We start from the raw sequence: 16,515 nt of genomic DNA, 5'->3' as shown, positions 1-16,515 counted from the left end.
GAGGGGATTGAACCACAGCATCCTGAGCATGACTGCTTTGTTTCAACAGGCACTTAAACACCTGAGCTAATGGGCAGGCCCCCAAGAACATCAAATGTATGATCTCTTGGCACCACTTAAAAAATGAAAAGCTGTCACACAACCAAAAGTTGAACCAGATCATGCCACTTGGTCAGAAAGAAATGTGTTTGAGTACAGGTTTGCTTCTTCAGCAGATGATCTCATTAACAACTGACATAATAGCTAAAAAGTATTTTCAAGAACCACAGAGACTAGGCAATTCGATCCTCCCTTTTCTTCATCGCAGCTCTTAGATGCGAATGTTTGCCTCTTAGATAGAAAACAACAGGATGTAGACAAGCTCTGCTAATGTTCACACACTGAAATATTATCCTGCTTTACGAACAAATGAGAATTTAACTCAATGGAAATCAGAATTAGAAAACTCTAAAAAGTTATCACAGATTTTTTTTAATGGAACACTTGTAGACCTCACTCTTATTCATGTATTATGTTTCCTATGAAATGAACCTAGATCTATGTCCTCTGCAGGTAGGGAACAGTTTTCAGTTCCACTTCCTCATTTGGGTCTATTTTTGCTCTTCTCTATGAAACCTGGGCTGGGTTCACTAAACTTTTGAGCTACATTTTTGATCCTATCCCTCACATTCTGCCTAGAGTTGGGTCTAAACACCTCTACAGGGCTTCCTAGGCTCACCATGTGGCTTCCACATTCACTTTTTCAGTTTTCTGTAATCCACTCTGCTAGCCAAAACAACTTGGTGTTCAGCCTCACGCACACCCTGTGATTGCCCCAAGCCGAAATGTCCTCCCACCTTTCAAGGTCAAATTTCACTCATCACAAGGTTCCAACCTAAATGTTCTGTCCAACACAAGGCTCTGTCTAAGCACTGAATGCATACTCATTCATGCACTACTCAGACTGACTGATCCTCAGATGTGGGGCACTAATATCATCCACAAGATAAAATGATAAGAAACAGGCAGAGGCAGGATTATCTCTCCTTAAAAATGAGCTTCCTAACATCCAAATGCCATAGTGAGAGAGTGGATAAAAACCTACAGAAATGTGTTTCTTCATGCAATATAGGTTCTTTCTTTAAAAAAATACATAGCAATGAACAAAGTTTAAAATACTAAAGAAAACCATATAGCTACTGTTTCAATCCTCTTAAGATATCCCCAAGTTCATTTTGGAGATGTCTAACTGGTTCTGTTTGTGGGGTATAAGTTTTGTTTTAGTATGTATGGATGGTGGTAGAAAAATTATGAGGGTGATTAAAAGAATAAATTCCCTGCTGGGCAGAAATGCCATTAGAAAGTAAAAGCACAATGGAAATACAATGAAACTTTTATATGTGGGTTTTCTCTGAGCAAGCAACACACAAATGTATTAAAGAGGAAACAGGAAATTTTTATTGGAACCAGCTTTAGTCTTTGGTCCTTTCACAAAGCATCTATGTGTAGACAAGTGAGGGCTGGGAGACCCTTTGGTGTATGGTTGGGAGTGGTCAGGTTGTGTTCACTTGCACGTTGGTATGCCACTATTCTTCAGCCACCCCCACGCCTGTCATCACTCTGCTGAGCTTGTGATGTAGCCTGCTAAGTAGCAGCTAAGGATCTGAGTACAGCAGGATGTTTCCACCTGCTTTACCTTCATTAGCAAGATCTCTTAGGTTTCTTCCCTTCCTCCTAGTTTGTTACCAAATTAAGGGTTCATGCAAAGGATACACCGAGTTTGTTTCTTCAAAGCAACTCTAAGAAACTAGAGGAATATTACAAAAATTCAAGTGTTTATCCCCCATTGCTTGGGTTTCCTGACTATGACAGACTTGTGAGCAAAGTTCACAGACAGGTGCTTTCATCATGACAGAAAGTCACTGCAGCTCTGTGCGGGCAGGCGGGGCTTTCTGAACCAAGCCCACATTCATTCCTGCTCCTGAGTGACTCAGATTCCTTCAAAAAAAGCTGCTCCTTATCATTCCTCCTGACTTTTCCAGAGTACCATGCATGGTTTGCACGGCAGTCATTCAGGCAGACCTGATAAAATGGCTTTAATAACAGCGCATCTTTACTTGGTAGGCAGCTCACCTGAGGAGGCAATCGATGACGGCCTTGAATACTTGGAAAAAGGCAAGGAGATCTCAGTGACTCTCAGCCCTGAGGGAAAGACACTATCTTGGATATCTTGGAAGGCTTTGTAAAAAATGCTAACAAGCATGCGCTCTTAGCTCTTCTGATTTACACAGGAGAGAGAGGGCCTGGCCATGATTTTATTAATGCCCTAAATATGTTTAAGCACAGCCGGGATTGAGAACTCAGAGACCACACTTCTCATATTTCTTTCCTTTGCTTTCCATTCTCCCCTCCCTTTTCCTAACCTCCCCTCCCCTCTCCTTTTCTTTTTCTTTTCTTTTTTGGTGCTGGGAATCGAACTCTGGGTCTTGGGCTTGCCAGGCAGGCTCTGTGCTGCTGAGTTATATTCTTTGCCCTTTGTCCTTTGTTCTCTTTCTCTGGATTATTCTATCAACCTTTTAATTGAACCCACCGATAAGCCCTATACCCCACCCCCAACAAGTCTGTCCTGGTCCAAGAGGATCCCTGAACCATTGCACTGGCTTTTATTTTATTGTTCTTCGGTGACTTTCTACTGACTTTAGCATACAATCCTAATCCCTCAAATCCCAGAGTCTTCATAACTCAATCTCTGTCTGTTCTTGCTACTGCTAGGAGGCAGGTCTCTGAAGGGACACTCAGAGTTCCCAGGACAGCTAGCTCTCTCAGTCCTCAAGGCCTGTATTCTCTCTTCTGCCTCCAACACCCCCTCCCACTTCCTGTTTCTTAATTCCTGCTGAAAGACTCCTTTTTGTATACTGGAATGAATATACATTTATTTGTTCGAAGATGCAAAAGAAAGACAACAGTTCATTAATATTTTCCTTCCCTCAAATGCAGACTAAGCATTATAACTTGAATCCTTTCTCTTTGCTATCATACAAATAAAGGTTAAACATGCATACAACTGCCAGAGACTGGTTATCAGGAATTATCTATGTAAAACGCGTTCCAAGGAGGGCTAAGTCAGCTAGCAGAAGGCAGAAGGTGTCCTTAATATTTATTAAACTCTAACATTATCTAATCACAGTAAAGATTTCAACAGCAAGTAGTAGCATTCCTACCCTTAGGTGATTAAAAATTTCCAAACATATCCTGCTCATATTCACATATTCTGAAGGTCAAAAAACAGTTAGGAAGTTTCTGGGTGACTGGTCAACCACTCATTCAGAGATGTAGCTGTGGGGCTGACCAGTAGCAAACCAAAGCCATCAAGAGGCGTATTCTAGTCTAGTCACACACTTAAGTGAAGCCAAGCCCCCCACTTCCCCCTTCACTCAATATTTATTTATTGAACTAAGTGTGCTGCCAACTACACTCAGGAACAATCAAAGACCCAAGTTCCTGCCCAGAAACAGGAAGCCAGGTGTGAGGCAGTCTGGCTGGGTACAGAGTGCCTGATGATCCTCTTCCCTCTAGTTAGGAAGGAGATTGTTTCCAAAGAGCTCTTGTAAGGTCTCTGTGTTTGTTAGGTCCTATGTGATTCTGAGCAGGCTGTAACAATGAGACCCTTTCAGCACCAAAATCCAAAGTCCTAAACTAGGACCCTCCACCTTGTAGTCTGGACATTGCAGCCTCTTCTCACTCTCCACTGCTTTTCCTCCTGTATTTTTTCTTTTTCTACAGTACTTTTTTTTTTTATTATGTTCATTGTCTTTTCTTTTTTGTGCCAGTTCCATACAGTTCTTTTGTTGTTGCTGTTGTTTATATTTTATTCTCTAATACATCCTAAGCACCTGTACTAGTTGGTGGCAGAGATGCTGCCCAATAAGCATATGTTACTTAAAGAAAAGAATTATTAAGGCTGGGGATTTAGCTCAGTGGAACAGTGCCTGCCTGGAAAGTATAAGGTCCTGAATTTGATTCTTGGTACCCCCTCTAAAAAAGAAATTAACTATTGATATGATTTTCATTCTAGTCAAATGGTCTTAATTTTTCTGCTTTGGAGCCACAATAAATACATTTTACATTGTAACCTGGCATAGATATCCACTTATGTGTACATATGTATGCTTAAATATAAGTACACATTGAGGTGTAAAGCATACATGTATATGTACATGCATAAAGTACAATCAAAACATACAGTGAATGCTTAAATAAAAATTTAAAAAAATGATTACAGCACAGGGCACACTGCTGCTAATCCCTTCTAAATGCCCTTCCTGACACCAAACACACGCGATCCATTGTTCTCCCCACTTTCTCAAGTAGCTCTCGAAGTCTTTCGTGAGTCTTTGTAGCTGCCTGAAATTGATTCCAAATGTCTATGGGAATTTATGTCCAAAGAAACCTCATGGTGTGCCTCCTTCTCCTACTTGCTGGGTCTGGGAGCATGCCTCTTCTGGCTCCCCCCACCAAGGTGAAAAGGACCACGAAAGTGAAACATTTGCAATAAACCCAGCCTTTCAAGGCAGATCTAACAATGCAACTGCAGACATTCATGAAAAAGGGCTTCCGGAGCTGCCTCAGGAAGTGGGAAGAATTGTAGGATGTGTTTGAAGCAAGGGTGATATTCTCATGGGGATTAGTGGTTATGTGTCTTCTTATATTATTTTCTGTAATAAATCTTCAAAAATATTCAAATGCACTTTTATCACACCTCATATATGACACTGAAAAGTTTCAAGCAATATTTACAACAAATGATGCAGATTGACACCTTTCTAGCCCAAGTTTTAAAATGCTTTGACTGCTACCAAAGTGGCCATGATGAAATATGCTATGGAGTGACTAGAAATGTCTCTGAGTATCCTCTCAATCTTGTAAACCTACTGAAGTTTTTACGGTTAAAACATTAAATGCTCTTTTTAAAGGATTTTCTGATTTGTTCCATTAAGAGTGTGCTAATATTCTAAAGAACACCAAGCCAAAAGTTTGTGTCTAAGTGTGTGTCTAAGATAATTTAATCGACACAGGATAACATTTCAGCACATAAAAATGCTCAAGAATTTTACTGTGTTTCCTGATATTCACAGTGCTCCCCCAGGTAAAGCAGCGGGCTGGATTCCAGTGCACCAGGGAACTAAATGCTCCCAGGTGCATTTTGGAACTTTGTATCTTTTCCTTTTTTAAGTGAAAAAGATGATTAAGACTTGGGGTAATATGTTCAGGACTCAGGACCACACAGCTATGACCCCCAGCTTAGAGCACAGCAGGCTGCCACATCAGCGCCCTCACTTTTCATATCTGCACTGGCTCTCAGTCCTAGTAAGAAAGGGGACGCTGGGCATTGTTTTCTTTCTTAAATCCTCAATCACCTCTCTCCTGCTTGATGTGCAGAGACAGAGAGGTTGCTTTCTAGTAAAGAACATTCCTGGAAATAATGTAAAGGGAGGGACCATTTTTCCCTTTGTGATGTGATGACAGTAATGGTTTTGCTTTGAAAGAAGGCGGCCTCCAGAGACAAACTCTGAAAACTTACACCTGGAATCAAGTACCGGAAGTGACACTGTAGCAATGGAGCAATTAAATTGATTGAAATTCTCTTTGAGGATCACTTAGGACAAGCTTTTGCAGAGTATGGTTCTTAACACACAACTCAGGACAAGAAGGTAAGGAATTAACACCAAGTATGCGCTCTCTCTCTCCTTCTTCCGTATTCATCTGAGCCCCGAGTGACAGGGCTCTGCGCTGACCCACTGACTGCCAGGAACAGAAAATTTCTGTGGACTGATTATAAATTGGTACCTGTTGCCATCAGGCATAAACAGGTCAAAAGAGATGCAAGCAAACCAGGAAATGGAGACTGCACCTTTACGTCTTTCCACTGTGTTTCACACCTCACATATGCACACACATTTATCTGTACCTACAAGCATATATTTCAAGTATTCTATATCAAATATTTACTTTCAAACAACACTAAGCAAATGGTTTCGAATAGTTCTTACAATAGTAACTCCTTTAAAGATGACAACTGCATACGTTGAGAAGACTTTAAAGAAAGAGAACTATCTAGGTAACATATTTCTAAGGGCCCTTATTTTTCTGGGCCTCATTTTTTGAAAAATGAAGCAGATGCCTTAAGATTATATAACCCATATCATTTAAAACAATATATTCAAGGAAAAACACTTGGAGTGACCCTGTCTTCAACACAAAGGGCCTGTACACTTATCAGTTACCATTTTTATGTATGTTCACAAAAGTTATTTGCTAAGACTGGCTCTCCCACACTTGACTTCTGCCTCATAAAGTACAATCAAAACTTTAATACTATAGTAAATATCAAGTTGCACTGGGCTCACTGAAATTAAAAGCACGGCTGATACTATTCAAAAGTATAAGCCACTCCAGGTCTCTGGGTCTAACTTCCAAGGCTCTACTCAGTTTGGCATCTGCTCTTTGTTTTGGTGGTGACCCAGACTGAGCCCAACACCTCACACATGCCAGGCAAATGACCTACCTACATCTCTAGACCCTACTATGCTCAGCGTTGGGCCAGAAAAGAAGAAAAATTAAGACTTCCTATTTTCTAGACCACTTGAGGAATTGTTTTCTTAACACCCAGTCCACTAAGGACAAATTCTAATTGATCACAATTTAATTCAGTTACATTTAAGTTAATGTCCTCCCCCACACACACACATTGGAGCCTCATTGTTTCTGTCCCCGCCTTATTTCCAGACCCACAGAGGAAGGGAGCTGAGGCTCCATTCAGCCCGCTCACACCTTGGACCAGTCACTGGCTCCACTCAACCTCAGCTGCCCCTCAGCAGAAAAGAAGCTCTGCCCTTCCAGGCTGGCTTTTGTGAAGTTGTGGAATTTGTGCTGGAATGATGTTTACAAACATACAGGCACTACACAAAATCCCTTTTCCATGCTATATAGTTTCAGAAGGGGGGTTGTGCATACACCATATACGACATCTCTAATGAGGTCATTATTTTCCCAGATCCAGGCAGTAAGGAAGATTTAGGATTTTAACATCTTCTCTTTTGTCACTTGAGTGTGACAAAGGCACATGGTGGCTGCAGAGCAGCCCAGCGCATGGGTCACAGCCGTTTTGCCCCAGGTCTCTTCCTTTCTGGCTTCCTAAGTGCTGCAAGCCTGGGAAATGCTACAACTTCAGGGTGTGGAAAACTTTTGTCCCATAGACATCCTTTAGTCTCCTGCAGAAGGAAGGCGCCTTTCTGACAAGCTTCAGGAAGCGAGCTCCACAGGACACTCGGGGGTGGGGCAGGGAGAGAACAAAATGTGGATGGGAGGTGGCAAAGGCAGCTGAGGACTCAGTTTTGCAAGCCTCAACCTTCAATTAGCTTTTGGTTTTTCTCTGGTTCTCCAGGTGGAGGAGGGGAAAGCATGAACAGGCCACTGAACAGAGGTACACAGGAAAGGAAACGAGCTCACTGTCCACTAAGAAGCCAAGTCTGGGAGCAGGGGGTGCATGATTAAAAGAAACTGATTTTTGCTGTATTGGCTTGACTTTAGCAAGGCTTTATTTGAGGTGCCCCCAAACTAGTTCCTAGTAGGAAAGGACTTTTCAAAATGATGTTTAGCTATTTTCAGTGATACTTGGCTGAAACATTTCCCTTAAAAATATAATTTTAAATACCTTCACAGAAGAAGCATTATTGTACAGTCAGTCAATAGAGGCTAGGCTTTCAGAAAGTGCTGTCCCAACCTTTCCCCAAATGGAAAAGACAGGGGCTTATGTCTCTCCTCACTAGGCCCCAGTGATGGGACATAAAAGCTACTACTTTGTCCTTCCTAGAACCTAATGCTATATAGCTCCCTGTCTGTGAGCACAAACAACCCCCGAAAAAAAACCTGCAAAGTAATTGTAAAGCTCTCTATGAGCTATTCTAGAAGAGTCTGACTGTTGCTTATGAGGATCTACAAAAATATATAGGCTAACTATGCAGATTTCTTCTTGCCTGGCATTAATTATGAAGGCAGGAAGACAGAGCAGGTGAAAAAAAGGTTCAAACAGAGCAGAGCTAATTAAAGTCCCAGCCCTCCGACTCACTAACCATTATCATTGATTAGAATAATCCCTAATAATAACACAAGGTGCCACCAAGGAAAAAGTGCTGACAGACAGGATGGCTCGCCTCAGCTGGACTCTCACTCCTTTTGCCTTATCAATCTCAAACTACAGTAGTCTCACTTTTCCATTACTTGCAGCCACCTGGGATCTGAAAATACCAAATGAAAAATTACAGAAATACACAATTCATAGATCTAAGAATACTTTTATTATATCATATTGTAACACTTGTCCTATTTCATTATTAATGCTATTAGTATCTTCCTGGGCCTAATTAATAAACTAAGCCTTATATGATAAAGCACATATACATCAGAAACAGTATATGTAAGTTTTGGTTCAATCTGTGCTTTTAGGTATCCACTGGGCATCTCTGTTTTTTTTTTTTTTTTAAGGACAGAAGACACATTACCACTTTATAGTTGGCATTGTAACTTGACCTTGACCACCACAGGAAGATAACAGGCCTTTTGTTTCTGTTTGCTTTATCTTGTTTTAGTTTTGAATGCTATATAGATTACTCCTTTGCACTGTAGTCCCCAAACTCCAAACTAAGTGTTTATCAGGGACAGATCATGATAAAAACAAGTAGTTTGAAAGATCCAGAGGTAAAACTAAGTTTAGAAACGAAAAAAATTCTCTCTCCCATTGGATTGCAATTCAAGTCATCCTATGGGTAGACTATGTGAATACTAAAATGAAAATCACCTTTCTCTCCCACTCTATACTCTGTAGAACAGGCTGATGTGAGGTGGGCCTTGTTGCCAGTCACATCATGGGGCCAGGTTTTGCTCTGATGTTCCAAAGTACTGGGAATTCAGCCTACTGATTTGGTAATATCCACCGAGGAAGGGGAAACATCTGAAGTTATTTTTACTTCTGCAGGTCTTCTAGCTGTATAGGGTGAATAGCAGGGTGGATCAAGTATTGTCTGAAGCCCTTCAGAATCTTTCTTTTTTGCATGGCCTCATTTCCGTCTTCCTGTTGCTAGGAAGGAGAGCCGAGCATGAGAAACTTGTGTTTACAATAGTGGACCATCCTGTCTAGAACAAGGCTCTCTTCAGAAGAGTCCAGTGTTCTTTGCTCACTGTACTTCGGGTGTCCTCATTTTTGGGAACCAAATCAGCCTTCCCTGAATATTTTCAAATTAGATACTTATGCTCCTAAGTCATAAAAATGCTGCTCTCAATTAAGCATTGCATCACAGTTTACAATCTCCATGGGGACATCCAGGGGAACTCAAGTACTTATTTTTATATTTAAAACTACTTGGAACCTCATCAAACCTCAGGCATCTTCCATAACCTTTAAGCCCCATAATAGTTCTATAATATGAGTTTAAATACTATATACCTCTTAAAATTCCCTTTAAATTATCAGCTTATTTCACCTGAAAGCATCTTTCTATTAATCTAATACATTTTCCAAAAGTATCCAAACACCTCCCACTGTAAAAATGTTCTTTTAAATTTGTTTGGTCTTTAGTCTTCGAACTACAACACCAAAAAACAAACAAAGGCCTCTGCTTGAAGGGCCTCACTCTTGCTCTAGAATCACAGGAAAATCTTGATTTTGGTCCAGTATATTAAAGTTGGAAATGTAGCCTTTGATTAGTGATAGTTCATTGCTTAACCATTTAAGTTTTTCTAAATCTACAATTGGAACGTTGAGATGCAAATCATCAAAACTCTTTCCTCATCCACTCCAGGGAGAGATTTAAATTGCAGCCTACTTATTCCACTTCTGTGGAGTGAGGAAAGCAAGCTGGCCACCTCCCCACCACGCTGAGCTTCCAGCTTATTTAGTGAAAGATGTCATTCAGCTTGAATTACAGCAAAATCAATTTTTGTCAAAAGCAAACTTTGACAAACAGCTGGGAGAGGGCCTTCTGCTCTTCAAGTAAAACTCCAAACCTAGTGCTAATGAAAAAAGCGTGCAGTCAGGCTTGGGCTGCCCTGTGAATCTGGCATGCCACAATAAAGCGAATACACAATTGCCAACATAGTCTCAGAAAACGTCTTGAAATAACTTTTGATCGCACATCTGCTAACCATTTGACACTCTTCCTCGGGACTCCAGCTCCTCCATGAGAGGGGTTGCAGCCTTCCCAGGCGCCCCTCTGACCATCTGCTGCAATCTGCGGGCCACGATGGCCCTGGGTGCCTCCCTTACCTCCATACTTAGGGCTTGCAACTTATCTTTGCTGAGGACCAGCCTGCAATCCAGATGGACGCTGAATTTGTCAACTTCTTGGAGCCGCTGATAGATTTACATTTGGGGAGCTGCCTTCTGCTGGGCTATTATTTTCCCTCATCCCTCAGCAAACAGCATTTTGGAGGAAAAAAAAATGTAATTTGAGACACTTTAGATCTGTGGGCTTTTTTCCTCTATCCATGTGCGTCATACATGCATTCCGCCAAGGATGGCAGTGTCTACACTGCGTTCCTCAGGAACACCCGTAAGCACTTGAGATAACTTCTGACTGCAGAAAATGAACCCATCTGCTGGCTAAGTTGGATGTAAAAAGACTCACTCAAAGCAAGACTGGGGACAGAAAAAAAAAGTCATGGGATAAAATTCTTTTGCTCCACACTGGAAATTAATGACTTTAGGCAAGCACCTCCTTGGCACTCATTAGCCTAAGTGAGGACTTAGCTGAATACCAAAACAAGACACCTTGGCAGGCACTTTAGTTGTACTAGCTCACTGATTCTCGAACCCTGTCAACAGTTATTACCCGTGTTGCAGGAGGGCACAGCCGAGGTCAGGCACCCCCTGGTTTTGCCAGCTGAAGACCCAGGATTCCGACCCTGCCAGCCTCACCCCCTCGCACCAGCGGCTGTACGCTTGAACCACGCGCAGACACACACGCACGCGGCAGGGTGGGGGTTTGCTGTGGCCTGAGACAGCTCCTCCCATAAGATCAAAGCCTCGGCCCTGACGTTGCAGGTGGGGTCAGGGACACAGAATGGGCAGGGTTCCAACAGGCCGTCGCCTCTGTACAAAAAATAAGTAAGGTCTGGCGACGAGCTTCCTTCCTTTCTCCGGCCCCGGCCTGGGGACTAGCTCCGCGGGGTCTTTGCCCAAGGGCGGGAGCATCTCCTGGGACTTTTCAGGAGCCAGGTCCCGGGCTCAGGGCACGGCAGAAAAGAGCCGCCTCCCCACCAGGAACCCCCACATGCGCGCCTACGTTCTCTAGGCACCGGGCAGTCACCAAACCCAGACTTTACTGGCTCAGTCTCAGTTAAAGCTCAGCTTTCAAATATTTCTTCAAAGAGGTCCGAAGTTAACCTTTTATGACTACCAAAAGTGCCACAAAACACTTGCCAGTGCTACTAACCTCTACAATGTTCCTGAAATCAACGCCGAAGTTGGACTTGCAGGCTGAAGAACCACGGTAACTCCCCCAGATCGGTCCCCAAAGAAAGGTAAGTAGCAAGGGCACCCCGCTGCGCCCGTCGGACCAGAGGCTAGCGCCTGGGACTTAGAATGCGAATAGCACAGCCGCGGACCTGGCGCCCCCAAGGGTCCCGGCGCGCCCCGAGCCTGCAGCCCTTCCCAGCTCACCCGGCGCCGGCCCGCGGTCCCCAGGCAATGCGCGGTTCAGTAAGACCTCGATCCAAACCTCCCTCTCCAAACTCCGACCTCTGCTTCTCTCACACGCAGGCCCTCCGAGCCCCAGAACTCAGGCGACTCCTACACAAGCGTTTCCAAAGCGAAAAACGGCAGTGCCGACTAGGCAAGGCCGGATGACATTTCCTCTGCTGAGCACGTCCCATCCGCAGCAAACGCCCCCGCCGCCCTCCAGCTAGGCTCAGGGCTGGCTTACGTGTTAGGATCATGATGTCTAGCTTCTCTCTGCACATCCAGGGAGGCGGAGGGCGGCAAGCTCGCAGGAGAGACGTCGAGGCAGCCGGAGGCAGCTCAGCTTCTGCGCCGGGACCCACGGCTGTGCTCGGGACCTGAGTCCCGGCGGTCCTCAGCGCATCCTGGCTCGCCTCTCCCGCCTCTCCCAGGGCCGCAGACGACACGCAGGTTTTTCTAGAGATTGCGAATAGGAGGCTCTCAGGGAGCGGGGAGAGGAGCCCTGGGGCGGCTGCTTTCGCTGCTATGAACCCCGGCCATGGCCAAAGGCTGAAAGGAAGAAAGCACCTCTCACCGCCCTCTCACCGGAGCGAACAGCCCGAGGCTCTCTCCGCCCGCCGCGCCCTCCCGCTGGGTCCACCCCGAGGGGAGGAGCGAGACCCGCGCCCCGCTTGGCCGAGGTCCCGGCCCCGCCCCGGGCTCCCCCGGCCCCGCCCTGCGCCTCCTCCCCAGGAGAGGAAAGAGAGGAATGTTCTCCCTCAACCTCCACGTCTACAGCGGGAAGCGACTAAAAGTGGCCAGCTATTGGCCCCGGGGCTAAGGCAAAGGCCAAGAGGTGTTTCCTTGGCGGAGGCGTCTCTTCTGGACGCTGGGACAACGTGCACTTTCCCTTTTTTTTCTTGGTGGCTCTGCGCCTTTTTTTCCCCCCCATCTCTCTTGGGTAGGCATTGCAAATGTTTGTGGTAGTGGAGGAGAAGTGGACAAGGATGGATCTGAAAAATGGGGAAAGAATGTGCCAGTCTTCTGGACATTTCATTATTTCTTGCTTGGTACGTAGCAAAGGCCTTCTGCTGTAGAGAGGGCTTGAGTCTTTAACTGACGTGTACAGAGAGACCAACTGTGGACAGTTAGAGTTAGTGTCTTTCAGACTGTGGTCTTGGGACTCAAACTCAATGCTATCCCTGGATCTGTTCTACACCAGGGCCGGAGATGAAGATTCAGTATATTCAGAGTCTCCTATGAATATTTATTAATTTTTGCCCTACCAGGGATAGAACTTGGGACCTTGCCCTTGCCAGGTAGGCACTTATGGCACTGAGCTCTCTCCCTGGCTCCTAGACTCTTCTATGGGAACTGCAATTTCCCCCTTCCCTCGGGTGACTCTGAGACATTGTAGATTTTGGAGGCTTCTCATAACTTAAGAAGCCTCATATAAAATATTCACAGTAGCGGGCTGTCGAGATAGCAGCACCACATGCTGCACCGGCCCAGCCCACAGGTGCGAGTCCAGGTGTGGCAGTGCACGCCAGTAATCCTAGCGCTGGGGAGGCTGAAAGCAGGAGGATCGCTACAAGTCTGAGCTGAGTAGTGAGACCCTGCACCAAATGCATAAAAGTGAAAAAAGAAAAAAAAGAAAATAGTCACAACAGAATACAATCATGGTGAGGTTTTCTAAAATTCCAGAACAGGATTTTTAAGAAAATGTACTTTGAAGTAAACCTATGATTTCTGCCTGCTATCTCTAGGCAAGGAAAACTGACCTAAACTCATTCATCTACAAAGAATGCATTTGCCATGTGCCCAATGCTTTTTCAGAGATAAAGCAGTGAAAAAGAGGCAAACATCCTTTTCCTCCTGACATTTGCTTCCTGTTTGCAAAGCTGCACAATAAACAGAAAAGTAAAAATATGTGTTCGATATGATCCACAAAGCAGGTCACAGGATGGAAGAGGAGAGATCAGAGTTTGTTCTTAAAGAGGCTTAATATAAATGGAAGATATTAATCTCCTAGACACAGCTTCAAACATGTCCATTTCACAGCCTTCTCTTAATTTACAAATACTTTCTTTACCCTAATAATTCTTTTCTTTTTTAAAATGTATTTAGTACAGGGTCTCACTACTAGATCGGACTCATAGTGATCCTCCTGTTTTCAGCCTTCCAAGAGCTGGAATTACAGCTGCATGCCACCACCCCCGGTCTCAATCGCTGTCTCAGCACACCCCAGGGGTGGGACCAGTACAGCACACTGGGGATGGAACCTAGGTCCCTGTTTCTGCCTAAGCCGGTGCTTTACTCCACTGAGCTATCTAACAAACCCTACCCTAATAATTTCAATAACACAAGATAAAAATGCGAACACCACCCATAGCTCCCTAATACAGCCAAAGTAGGGTTCAACTCTGGAGAGCAGTGGACTCTCCCACTCTGCAGTTGCGTCTTCCCAGGGTTTTACTTCACTGCTGGGGACACAGTGGCAGTTGGGGCTTGTCTGGCCTCTGCACACCAGAAATTCGCAGCCTGGTGGGGGAAAGCAACAGCGAAGAGGGGTCTTGGATGTGGAGCTCTGACCTGCCCCAAGGAAACCAACCTGCCCACTTATGTGTAGTCCCTGGATGCTCTCAACTGCCAGCAAGGGGGAATGTGATTCTAAAGGAGGCCAGGGAAGTAAGTTTAAAAAGTTTCAATTCCCTGCATGACTATGCTAAGGATTTTAAAATCTCTTAAAGGTGAGAATCTGCTTGAATGTAAGAAAGCATCCCTTGATCTGCTCTGGGTTTTGAAAAGACTGCTCAGGTTACTGTGTAAACTTCACACTTAGGAACATATGCCTCTGAAATATACTCGTTTCTTTTATTTCTTATTCAAACCTAGGAAATATAGATATCCTAGGCATTTCTCCCAAAGTGTACATAATTCTTAGAATAAACTCTTTTTTGTGTATGTGTGGTACCGGGGATTGAACTCAGGACCCTGCATTTGCCAGGCAACCACTTATTCTACTGAGCTATCTCCCCGGCCCTAGAATAAGCACTTAATGCTTATTGTTTACATACATATTGGAAATGAAGGAATATTCTGTATTGAGATTCCTATGTGGGCTGGATATTCCTAATAATAAATTTCTCTGGAGGTTTGTATTGTGTATGCTATTGTTCATAATACAATACAGTAGTCATTAGTAACTTCAAAGACATCTTTCTTGGTAATTCATCAATTTGTGTTGACCTTTACTGACTCTTGTCTGCTTCAACTCTTTGGTCTATTGTCACAGCCTGTGTGTGATTAGGGCCAATTCCTAATTTTCATAGTTTTAATTCAAATTAAAATGGATGGTATGGGGCCAGGAAGCTACCTCAGCGGCATCAGGGCCTGCCTAGCAAGCACAAGGTTCTGAGTTTGATCCCTGGCACCAAAAAACAAAACAAAACGGATGGTAGTATATTTTAGGGCTGACACCCTTATGGAATAGTGGCTGAAAGGGAGTTTTTGGAACAGGTCATTTACTGTCTTTGAGAGGAGTATGTTGTTTGAGTCTTGAAAACTACAATTTCTTTTTTGAAATAGGGCAGTTCAAGCTGGGGATATAGCTCAGTGTCACAGTGCCTGCCTGGCAAGCTCAAAGCCTGGGTTTAAGTTCTGGCACCAAATAAAGTCAAATAAAATAAAACAGCACACATAGTGGTTGGCACATAGTAAGTGCTCAGTAGTGTAAGCCACCAAGACCATCCTGCACCGCTTCCTCGGCATCATCAGTGGCCCGGTGCCAAGTTGCGCATCCCTCAACCCTTGCATATTCAAATCTCAAGTTTCTCATATAAAATAACACAATATTTTCATGCAACCTTAGGCTTCAAAGCGTTTCTAGTTTAATATAATATCTAGTGTAATATAAATTCTGTGTTATGCAAGATTGTTTCAGGAATAATAACAAGAAAAAAGCCTGTGTCTATTCAGTACAGGTAAATATTTTTTTCAAATAATTGCTGATTGATGGTTGGTTGAATCCATGGAGAGGGAAGCTGCAGATATGGAAGGGTTGACCGTTGACCATCCCGTTAAATGCGCACACTAGAGTAGAACATGAGATTCCTATTTAAATATCACCAATGCTGGGGAGATAGCTCCGTAGAATAAGTGCTTGCTTCCTGAGTTCAATCCTTGGTACTATACATACATACATACATACATACATACATACATACCACTAAGGAGAAGGTTAAAACAATACCAAACAAGACCTTGATTTTCATCTTCCTGCATCTGATCAGGCTTTACTGATATTGGAAGAAAGGAGCACTAATGTCATTAGGATTATGGACAGGCAGTGATGTTTACCAGCCAGATGAAAGCAAGTCCCTGGGCCAGCCTAGAGTGCTTCCTCTTCATTTAAACTTCAGCTGTCACCTGTGGTTTCATTTGTCTATCACAGGGGGCTGAGGTTAGTCTGAGTTTGCCAGCTGAGGTGCGTTAACTGAAGCTGTGGTGTTCAACACCAGACTCTAAGTTGCAGAAGTTACTTTTGCACTGTAGCCCTTTCCCCACCAATGGTCGCATCCCGCAAAAGCTCTTCAGTGCGTGAGAATAACAGCCTGCCACAGATTCCACGAGGCCTTGTGGCTGTTGGAATTAATTATCTGTTCTCTGTCGTAGATTTTTTTTTTTTTAGACTTCACACAAGGACCTGTATTATTTTCTTCATCAGTTTGGGCATCAGATACAGGGAGGTTACACTCAGGAGTATCTTGCAATATTTAGATTTTTTTTTTCATTTTCAGCATGATATTTCTAAATATATATAT

The 16,515-nt window shown here is 43.8% G+C and overlaps 1 protein-coding gene across 3 annotated transcripts in view; it reads right to left on the bottom strand.

Annotated features, from left to right (window-relative positions):
- Nucleotides 1-16,515, bottom strand: part of Dlc1 (DLC1 Rho GTPase activating protein) — a 211,145-nt gene that overhangs the window by 42,608 nt on the left and 152,022 nt on the right. The window contains exon 1 of one of the 3 annotated variants that reach the window (XM_023717633.1): nt 11,958-12,327. The exons of the other annotated variants lie outside the window; for them this stretch is intronic. Within the exon in view, the coding sequence (XP_023573401.1) occupies nt 11,958-11,994 (37 nt within the window). The 5' untranslated portion in view covers nt 11,995-12,327. Of the gene's footprint in view, nt 1-11,957; nt 12,328-16,515 lie in introns of those variants that run through there. 3 annotated transcript variants of the gene reach the window in all.

Source organism: Octodon degus, unplaced genomic scaffold (assembly GCF_000260255.1).
Source record: "Octodon degus isolate 3935 unplaced genomic scaffold, OctDeg1.0 scaffold00053, whole genome shotgun sequence".
NCBI classification, from domain to species: domain Eukaryota; kingdom Metazoa; phylum Chordata; class Mammalia; order Rodentia; family Octodontidae; genus Octodon; species Octodon degus.
Note: the sequence above shows the minus strand (reverse complement) of the source record. Positions and strands in the feature narration are given on the sequence as shown.